Raw genomic sequence first — 11,187 nt, forward strand, 5'->3', positions numbered from 1 at the left:
TTTGATCACACTATGGTCACTGTTCTCTAAAGGTTCCATGACACTGACATCTCGTACCAGGTTCTGTGGACCACTCAGTATTAAGTCCAAGGTTACCTTCTCTCTGGTCGATTCCATGACCACCCCTCCTCCCCTTTTACATTCCTTTTCCTTCTCCTCAATGTGTTCTGTCACCTTAAATTGTAAACCTGTGAGCAGGGACTGTGGCTGACATCATGACTAAAAAAGCACCAATGCTACAGGAGCAGCACCAGTGCTTCTGAAGAGTTCCAGGTGAACACTGCCACCAGTGCATGTTTGTGCGAGAGAGAATTTCAACTACCTCTCTCCCTCCCCTGGAAGCCCTTTGTGTCACCCAAAAATATGTCCCTAAGGGCTGCATGACCCTCAGGGATATGCTTTTGGGTCACACAGAACACATGCTGGGGAAGGGGAGGTTGCAGTGAAGCTGAGTTAGTTGAACTTTTCAAAAGTATCAGCACTCCTTCAGTTGCACAGGTACTTAATCAGGATATCAGCCTGTGGTTTTTAAATTCCTGTACTGAGCATAATGTTTTTAAGTGCTTTGTAAAGAAGAGATGACGATAATAATGAGAACAAAATCATTCTTTTAATTTGAAACATAGCCAGTTAATGGTATTTACATACTAATTTTTGTTTATTTAGGTCCCAAGGGAAAAGAGAAGCTATCGCAGCTGATAGCTACACTTCTGGTACTCGAAATTATACGTTATTGGAAACTGGAAGGCCTGATTTTCAAATCTCTAATGCAACTCGGCGACTCTCCTGAATCATGGTATGTGTTGGAAGCAGAGTTAAAATTTCAGGACATTTCTCTAAAAGCAAAGCACATTTAATCAGATACTGACGGGCCCCTAGCCCTAGCCCCTTCATGTGCCTGAAGCAGATGATAGTTGTAGAGACAAATGTGGGAGCTAACTACCACACATTATCCAATGCTCAGATATTAAAGGGAACATCTCCAGGTGTGATCAGCCCCGGAGAACCCAGGCAGCCACCCACATGCTCTACACTGCCTCCCGCAGGGCACATGGTTCCGTCAGCAGTGGCAAATAGGTAGCATGGTGCATGTGGGTCCTCCAGCTCGCTGCCTCTGCCTCTCTTGTCATTCCCACTGAATCCCCTTCCCTTGAAGGGTCATGCTTGTCTGGGGATGCAGAAAAGTATGATGTGTGGAGAGAAGGGAATTGAGTTTGGGGGAGAGGAAGAGAGTTGCTGCTAGTGCAGCAGCCAGAAGCAGAAAAGCTAAGCAGCCTCCTGGCTGCAGAGTGCACCATGCAAACGAGCGACAGAAGTGCAGGTGTGTTCTTGGGAAGGAAAAGACAGCAGCACCTCAGCTTGGAAGGCAGGGTAGGACCGTGGGTAGTTGGGGCTGCTTCAGCACTGGTTCCCACTCCAGGATGGAGCCAGTGACGGGGGCAGGGTGGCTTGTTGCCAGTTTATCTCCAGTGGCATACAGCAACAAGCCAGCACTGGGAGTAGTTGTCTGAGGGGTCACTGAAGCCACTCTGGCTTCAGAGTGGGGTGACAGGCACACTGGAATGTGCTGCATAGGAACTCTTCAGGCTTCTTCTGTTTGCCAACAGGCGAATGTTTGAAAGGTGTTTAAGCTTCTTCCAAACTTTGCTGTGGTTCCCATAGTTGTGCACACCACAGGTTCTTGTACACTTGGACGCACAAGAGAGAAAATTAAATCTTGACTTCCCTTTTGGGGTATAATGAAACAAACAAACGACTATTGTGTTTTGACACTTGCTTTTGGGAAACATGTACCTATTTGGAAAATGTATGCCACATTCTTCCCAAGAAGTGGCATCCTAGGCAGTTACAGCATTACAATAAAGCATCATGCAAGCAGCCATTTAAAAAAAACCAAAAAGATGAATTGCTATTATAGAGAATTATGCAATTAACAGGAGCAGCAAAAGACCACCGGAGGCAGCAATTAAGAGCACTATTTAGAGGCAAAGAGGGGGGCAGGGAACAGCTCACAACCAGTAAATTGGTTTTTGGGTTATAAAAATCTACCTGAGATTTGAGTAAACAGGGGAGACTTTGCCTGGCACCTAAAAATATAACAATTCAGGTGCTAGGTGAATCACCCCAAAGAAGGATTTCCATAGTCGGGCCATAATCATGGCAGAGGATGTCTCTCCAGTTATTATCAACCTGACTTCCTCAGGTGAGGGAACTTAGAAAAGGGCATTCTACAGTGATGATCTCAGCTACCAGGTAAACACGTTCCATCAAAGTGACTGGGTCTTTCAAAAGCCATTCAGTTTAGATCTTCAAGTTTATTTAAATCCCTGGTGCAACTTCTAAATATTATTATTATTATTATTCCATTTTAAAAGTCTAAGGCAGCTTACAGTTAAAAATAAATAAAATGCATAATAATAAAATACAGTATCAATTTAAAAAAGAGATGGTGGATATCAAATGCACGAAACTAAAATTCACAGACCTGACAGACCAAGTCCTTGCTGGAGTGGGCGGGGGCAGGTGGGCAGGTGGAGTCATTATGTAGCTAACAGTGGAAGGAAATTTGTGTCCGTCTATGGGTTTCAGTTGCAGTATTATTGATATTTCTCCCCTGCTTTGTTATCTGCATCTTAGAGTGCCATGGCACTTTCTCCCCCTATATTTTCCTAAATGGCAGTATTACACAGGGAACTCTTACCCCACTTGTGGGATCTTTGCATGTGGTTATAAAGCAGGCAGTTTCCCAAGAAAGTCACAGCCACAGGCTTAAATCAAAATAATGTTTCTTTATTGAATACAAAACAAGAGGCTTGACTGTAATATTGAAGAGGGAATTCCCATGTGACACAAACACTTTGATGGATCTGTGTCCAGTGTTGGGCTCTACGTCGGGATCGTGTCTGGTGGTACATAGGGGACCAGAAAGGGAACAGCCAGGCCTCAGAGTCCTCTTGGTCAGATTGTCTTCCCCCTTCTGGGCCTGTTCAATTCACAGTGCCCGGTAGAAGTTGCAGCCCTGAGCCATCCAGAGAGTCATCTGGCTCTTGCCAGGATGAGCCCTCCTCACTATCCAGCCTCTCATCATTGGCCAGCTCTCCCTTAAAGAGCCCCTGGCAATCAGAGCAAGTCTCAAGCTGTTTCAAAGTCTTGCAAGAGTTCCCCGAGATCTTGCAAGACGTACTCGAATTCCGGCAAGGCCTATACTTGGCCCTGCCAAGGCTGGTGCCAGCCATTGTGGGTGGCTGGAGAAGCAGTGACAATCACCCAGGTGCTCCCACCCCGCGTGACATGCCTTCTTTCTCCCTTCTCCTTCCTGATTCTCGGGGTTCCCCCACATCCGGGCTCAGTGCTTTATGTCTCCTGCAAGTATAAATCCAAGTATGTCACTGACAGAGATGGGGAAGGGAAACGATGGTGCCTGTTTGATCCAGTGCTTCAGAGAAACTAAGGGAAAATAAAGGAAACAGCCCCCTTCCCTGCATGGGAGAGTGGCTGCTAATTCCCAGATAGAAGGGAGAATGCACGGGCTGAGCCTCTGTGAACCACGGGAGGCTGCTAGGAATTAGGCAGTTGAATTGGAGAAAGAGGAGGAACCTCCTTATCTAGCCTGCCAGTGACACACACACACACTCTCAGCCACACCAGAGAAGGAGGAACCAGAGAAAGATGGGGGGAGGCCCAGGGGCAGAAGAAGTCTCCTGTACTACCTGTCCCTACATGAAGGAAGGGAAGCCTGGCTCCTCAGCGGAGAAGGTAGGGGTATGATAATGAGGGAGTAGAGGGTCACAGTCTCCAAGATGGATCCCAGAGATTATGCAAATTGGAGGGGGTTCTGCTTGTCACTTCTATAAGATAAAAGATGCTTTGTGTAATGAAGCTATATGCTGAAGAGTACTTTCCTAGGTTAATGGTTTCTCGGGGTGACTCCTGACCGAGAACAATGGGTGTTAGGGTAGCTAGACATTACCCAAAAGTTGGATTTCCTGAAATGGAGGTAGGATGTTGACTCCAGCAATTTTAGATATTGTTTCTGGGTATTTTGGATTGCTCGACAGACATGACTGAACTGACATCACTACATGGTCATTGTACATGGCTCAGGGGAACAGCAATTAGGTGATAGGTGAGACATGGCTGCCTTGCCCTGGGGTCTCTGCTCAGGAGTGCTGAGAGGTGAAGACGCACATCTTTACCTGGCCTTTGACTAGAGATGTAGTGGTTCTTCCCCTCTCAGGCACTGGTTTGTTGTTGTTTTTGGCTGTATTTTTGATTTTATGATGTTGTATTTTAATTGTTTTATATTGGTTTTATTGTAACCTGCTCTGAGACCTTTGGGTATAGGGCGGGTTAGAAATGTTAATGATGATGATGATAAGAAAAAACAAGTTAAAATAATCAACATAGCAATACCAGGGGATAGCAGAATAGAAGAAAAAGAAATAGAAAAAAATCACAAAATACAAAGATCTACACATTGAAATTGAAAGGCTGTGGCAGAAAAAGACCAAAATAATCCCAGTGGTAATTGGCGCCCTAGGTGCAATTCCAAAACAACTTGAAGAGCACCTCAACACCATAGGGGCCACAGAAATCACCATCAGCCAATTAAAAAAAGCAACTTTACTGGGAACAGCCTATATTCTACGACAATATCTATAATAACAGCAACAACATTGATAATAGAATTCAGCCATCCCAGGTCCTTGGGAAGGACTCGATGTCTGGATAAAACAAACCAGTCAATAACACCTGTCTGACTGTGTAAACAAGAAATAATTAATAAGGGAAGCTCTTTTGAGGTGTCAGTGCCCCAGTTTGGGCTTCTGTGAGATGGGGAACAGCTGCTAGGCTTCCTTGGCTGGTCTCCCTATGAGGCTTCTAGCTACAGTGATGAACACTGCCCTATTCCTGAACCCTCCTATGGGCAGATACGTCCATAGTGCACACTTCCTTAGGAGTCCGTGGGGCAGGACGTGTTTCAAGGGGGCCCAGTTCTGGACCTGCTAAGAGCACTTTGTTGTAATTCGGCCATATACATATCACGGCATCTACAATCCACAGTCTTCACAACCAGCACTGAAACTAACAGAGGTTGGAGAAGATTCTAGAATGTACTTTTTCAGGTGCCACATTTATTGTATTGAGGTTTGTGGAAAGGAAGTGATCAGTGACTCTAGCCAAACTGCTGTTTTCAAATCAATGTAGTAATATTTCTTTTTTACACTGCTGTCCACAGGGCACTTACATTAGTAAAGAAAGCAGTTGAATGGGCAAGAAGAACTGACCGACAATTTCCATCTATTTGTCAGCGTCTTGAACTTGGGAAGGACTGGGATTCTGCCACTAAGAAGCTTCTGTGTTTAGTGTAATTGAGACCAACACTTCACCGCCTCCTTATCCTTGCCTTTAGTACTTAAATCAAAATGGTTTTGACTAGCAAGTCAATAGCACTATTGCCTATTTCATTATCTTCATAAATTTGTAGGCATTAGTTGATCTTAATTGATGAAGTTTTTGTTTGCTGTCTGTGTAGCTTTTCATTGTCCTGATTTTCACCAAGATAATAGAAATTCATGAACCTATAAAATCTAAAATGGTAGTTTGAACCATCCGGTCTCTTCCCCCTTAACAACTCTTTATTCTCTGCCAACCTAATCTTCTCTAACCTCATTCTGTTTTCCAATTCAATGTTCAGTAATATTTGCATGAAAAATTAACTCCCATCCCTCTCAGTGCTTTGGCTCTGGATATTTCCAGCTGGTAGTTCATTCCAAAATGAACATTAATTCTTATGAGCGATTTTTCAGGGACTTTAGATTACATTATTTGTGCCTATAACTTTATTGCAATTTAAATGACAATCTGTGAAACATCTCTGACTCAAGGTAGTCCACATACATAGATGTTCATGATGCAGAGCTCTTCTTGCAGATGGAGCTTTTCTGAGTGGAAAGGAATGTGAAGATGCTGTTCTTGAATATAGCTGATAGTACAGTAGATTCGGTGAAGAAACATGTTTAAAACTCATTTTATTAATCTACATATCAGGGGTGGCCCTTCCATGAGGAGGGCCATGAGGTAGTGTGAGACATTTGCCTCAGGCATGGCGGAGGGGGACGGGTACAAGGGCAGCAAGCCATCACAGGTGCCACCCCACAGGCTCCCTGGCACCTGCGGTCACTGTCCTTCCATTGGGGCATGTTGGTTTTTCCTTCCTCACCCTGCTGGGGTGTGCCGCCTCTTTTCTCTCCCACCCCAAGCAGGAGCTAGGAATGGCCCTGTCGCCATTGCCTGACTTGGTGGCATAATCTGAGAGTGTCCACATGCTCTTGCTGTCTCAGCATTGTGGCCTGAGAATACTAAGCACCCTCCTGCAGGTGGGGGGCAGGGGCGGGTGTCATTGCCTCAGGCAGCAAAAGTGTCTTGGGCTGCCCCTGCTAAACTTAAGTCAGATTTGTTACCCAAGTAATGTGCCTAACACACTATGAAATGGCCCTTTTATGATTAAACTAGAGAGATGTGATATGAGCTGACTTTCTGTTCCTTTGGCTGATGTGTGTTCCATTTGAAATTGCTACTGGATACATTAAATGGCAGGAAAGACAGTTAAACAAACAATCCAGATTTTATTTCCTGCAATAAGCTGCTAGCTCTCTTAAAACGTCCTTAACATAAAATTCTTACATTTTATGAGAATACCCTTGATTAGGAAGTTGTAGATTCTATTGCCTCCTGCAAGGCCTGTTTGTAACTTGACCCAAACAGTCCCTGTTTAAAACCTTCCCACTTTTTGTCTTCAAAGAGCATTCAGCTATCAAATTATAACTAGCATACCAGCCAACTAGCCAGCCATACATCATATTCTTCTTCTTCTTCTACTTCTTCTTCTTGGCTTTGAATACATATGCCTAAAGGAGAGGTATGTCATGTGTCGCTCAAAAGCTTGCTTCTAACATGGAACAGCAATTGGAACAGCAATTTGGAACAGCAATTGATGTAATAAAATATATTGCTTGTCTCATCTGCAGTGTGGTTTATTGTCACATTGGTCCTAGAAAAGGACTCTTTAGTGATGAGTTGCACTTCACTTTTTAAAGTTGGTTACAAAAACAAAAACTTAAATGACAAAATACATGGATGTACTGTCAATTGTGAATGATACTGTATTGGATAAAAACAATCAGGCCTTCCTGCTTGACATGAGGGGAGCCATTTTTGTGCCAGAACTGCGTGGAAGCTGGAAAGAATAACCTTTGTGCATATATGAACTGTTTCCCAGTTTCTTCGTAGTAACCATATCAAGTTTTTACATACCACTGCTAAGAGACCAGTCTGGCCTTAACAAGGAGAAAAAATGTGCATAAGCAAAACAATATCTGTCTCTCCACTCAGAGCAACATTTCAAGGACTGGTTAATATAAACTAAAATAATTGCTTTGAATTAGGAGGGACTGTTGGAATGAAAGCTCCCCCCATTATTAGGTGTTTTATTCATTCATTCATTCATTCGATTTCTATACCACCCTTCAAAAAATGGCTAAGGGCGGTTTACACAGAGAAATAATAAATAAATAAGTTGGCAGAGGCACTCTTACCCCTGGGCTTCAGGGTCAAAGTCCAGGGCCTCCACAGCCCCTGCCCCCCCCCCACAATCCTGTTTAGTCTGTCCCAGGTGGTGTGGTTGTCCAGCCAAGCATGATGATGTTTAATTTGCAGGGGGTGGGGGCTCCAACGGCCTTTAGGTCCAAGCTCCAAAATGATCTAGGTTCACCTCTGGGTGTAGGACTCCAGAGCACACACAGAAGGAATTTTGATTCACGGGCTGACCAGGCAGTCAGACAGACAGCTGTCTCACCTATGGCCTTTTAAAGTAGCAGGATGGACTCATCACCTATTTTAAGATGAAGCCAGTTTCTTTTGAGACTGGAAGCAATAGCTGAATTCTATTATATTATTTTAAGAATGTTTTTTTGAGATGCCAGAGAGCGCTAAAGAGCCACCTTTTGTATGCAAGCTAGGAGAGAGTTTTTCAAGCCTTGATTGGTTATTGATTATATTTGAGTGTTTAATTTGATGCAAGCCTTTTGGTGATGGCAAGTTATTCTCTTGATACAAGCCTCTTCTTTGTAAAATTGTTCTTCTTTTCCAAGAAGAGCCTTTTATACCAAACCTCTGTATCATGCTGTTTATATTAGATTTTGTTAGACAATAAAAGTCATATAAAGAAGAGAATAAGTGCCCTACTAATAATTGTCCAAACAATACCCCTGTATTACCAGTGGGTGTTTGTTTTGTGTTTAAGAGGTGTTGACTTGGAGAATTTACACGTTCCAGGCAGCTGCACCTCTTACATAAAAGAGTCTCATCTTGACAATACACACATATAAATGGCAAGATTTTTGAGAACTGAAGCAAATCAGTCCCATGATGAAGTTTATGCTCTATAGGGAACTAATATTTAATTTTAGGTGGTGGGGAGTGGGATTTCCCATGAAATAATCTTAGTTGACCCCAAACAAACTGTATAATGTCATTTGTTTCTGTAAATTACCTGGTCATTACCTACAAAGCCCTGAACAGCTAGAGCACCTTCTTTGTCATGAACCCTACCACCTACTAAGATCAACTGGGGATGTCTGGTTACGGTTAGCTAACGAGACGAGCTGGTGGCAATTCGGGGCTGGGCCTTCTCTATGGCTGCCCCAGGGCTTTGGAATGTACTCCCTGTCAAAATAAGGGATGTTCCATCCCTTAAAACACACCTGTTTTCTCAGGCTTTTAATTAAAACTAATTTTAAACTGTTTAATTGTTTTGTTCTATGTTGTTTTTATTCTGTGAAAGTGTTTTAATTGTTGTAACTTGGATTGTGTACACTCTCTCTCTCTCTATCTATCTATCTATATATGGCAGTATATAAATATGATAAATAATAAATAAATGAGTATAGTTAGGTGGTGTCCTAGTCAAGATCATCGCAACCAAGTTTGCAACATGAAGTCATAAGAATTGTATTGCTGGATTAGGTCAGAAGTTCATCTGGCCCAGCATCCTAACTTTAACAATAGCCAGTCAGATGCCCTTCAGAAGCTCACAAGCAAGGCAAGGTGATGAAAGCTGTCTCTTGCTTTTTGCCTTTCACATCTGCTAATCCGAGGGACATTACAGTACTGCCTCTAAATATGGCTTGATTGATGTTTAGCTATTGCAAGTATTGCATTGACAGATCTGCCCTGACTTTCATTAATCTGTCTAAATTTGCTTATGTGTCTCAAATTCTCACATCTCTTTTGAGGTTGGTCTACCAGTACTGTACAGTATTCCAGATCTGGCCCTGCCATAGATATGATTGAATTATAATTATTCTGTCTTATTTTTAATTTATTTCCTCATAATTCCTAACTTTGATTTTACTCCCACCCCCACCTATTGAACTGCTCCCAATACCTTTGTGGGGTGGTAACAGACAATTTAGACCCCACTAGTGTATATGGGAACTTCAGAAACTTTTTGTTTGAAAGTGGATTTTGTTAAATCCTAATTGTTTGTCCAGTCATCTAGTCTTCTCAGAGATCCTTTTGATGGTTTTTCAGAGATTTTGGAAGGTGAGTTTTATGAAGTGCTAATCAACATGGCAGATTTCCTCTAATTCTACTTCCAGGAAGACTGCATGATCTGTTTTTTAAATTTTCCACCAATAGAAATGATTAAATAAAAACATATTGTCGTGCTCTAACCACTGGTTAAAAAAAAATAGTGGTATGTGGATTGTGTTCAAGAGCATTCAGAGCAAAACCAACACACAGTGAGGACAGTTAAGTGAAAATGAACATAGGAAGCTGCCTTCTACCGAGTCAGACCCTTGGTCCATCTAGCTCAGTATTGTATACACAGACTGGCAGCGGTTTCTCCAAGGTTGCAGGCAGGAGTCTCCCTCAGCCCTATCTTGGAGATGCCAGGGGAGGGAACTTGAAACCTCCTGCATGCAAGCATACAGATGCTCTTCCCAGAGCGGCCCCATCCCCAAGGGGAATATCTTACAGTGCTCACACATGTAACCTCCATTCAAATACAAACCAGGGCTGACCATGCTTAGCAAAGGGGACAATTCATGCTTGCTACCCCAAGACCTTCACCTTCAGTAATAAGCATAAGAAAATACTTTCAGTAAACTAAACAAAAAATGCAGATGTAGGCCCACTGGGGTGGGTGGAGAACAGTCCAAAGGTAACAGTAATATAGGCCACATTTGCACATAACAGAACCGCAGTTGAAAAGACCGTGGTTCCACAGATGTTACATCCAAATGTGGGGATCCACAGTTGGGCAGGGCAACGAAACTGAGGGTTCAATACTGAGACTCCAAATCTGGGTTGAATGAAGATTTGCCTTAACCCAAGGTTACCAGCAGCCTGTGGTATATCTGAATTTGGAACTGTAGGCTGCTGGCCTTGGAACTGGGAGTTGAGGGAAGAAGATCCCAGTGGCGCACCTAGGTAATTTTGGCGCCTGGACCGCACCCGCTGCAAGGCACCCCCACGCTGCGGCTGCACGTTTCCCCCGCCACTGTGAGACTGAACTGCCACTCTATTCTAACTGTTGAATTCATACTTCCATACTAGCTTTTGAATTCATACAACCTTCATCTGGCTGGAGGTTGAGATGTCTTTGAGGTGGTTAAGCAAAAAAGAAAAGAAAAAAATACAAGAAAAGGGTGGAGGAAAGGACGTTTCTGGAAAAGATGAAAAAGTCGAATAGAACAATTCCACACGTTTTGGAGCAAGCCCCACACTCTCTTTACGTGCCTTCACTGCCAGATAAAACTTTTTAGGACTGTAGCCATAGCCTGCAGACGAGATATTAGCAAATGTTTAGTTTTCTAATTTGCTTTTGAAAATATTTTTTCTGATTGTTGCTGTTTTTATACCGATTCCATTTTGTTTTGAAGCTGTTTTTAGCTTAACTTATGACTGTTATAATGGTGATATATTGTTTTCATTCCTTATTCCTTTCATATATTGTTTTCATTCCTTGTTACCCTGTTTACCGCCTTTTGGTCTGGTTTTTTACGGAAAGGGGGGGGGCAGAAGCTTTGGAAATAAGCACATCATCAAACGAAACAAACATTTATTAGAAAATAAGAAGATTGTCCTTCTCTCTCTTTCTCTGGAGGCCTATCTCTAGGC

At 42.9% G+C, this 11,187-nt stretch overlaps 1 protein-coding gene across 10 annotated transcripts in view; it reads left to right on the plus strand.

Moving 5' to 3' along the window:
* The window catches only part of PARP4 (poly(ADP-ribose) polymerase family member 4), a 124,530-nt gene extending 116,292 nt beyond the window's left edge, over window positions 1–8,238 (plus strand). For all 10 annotated transcript variants that reach the window (XM_053307714.1, XM_053307719.1, XM_053307715.1 and 7 more), the window contains 2 exons: window positions 667–796; window positions 5,240–8,238. In XM_053307714.1, the coding sequence (XP_053163689.1) occupies window positions 667–796; window positions 5,240–5,372 (263 nt within the window). In that variant the 3' untranslated portion in view covers window positions 5,373–8,238. The remainder of the gene's footprint in view (window positions 1–666; window positions 797–5,239) is intronic.
* Window positions 8,239–11,187: the final 2,949 nt, after the last annotated feature.

Source organism: Hemicordylus capensis, chromosome 3, assembly GCF_027244095.1.
Source record: "Hemicordylus capensis ecotype Gifberg chromosome 3, rHemCap1.1.pri, whole genome shotgun sequence".
Taxonomy (NCBI): Eukaryota; Metazoa; Chordata; class Lepidosauria; order Squamata; family Cordylidae; genus Hemicordylus; species Hemicordylus capensis.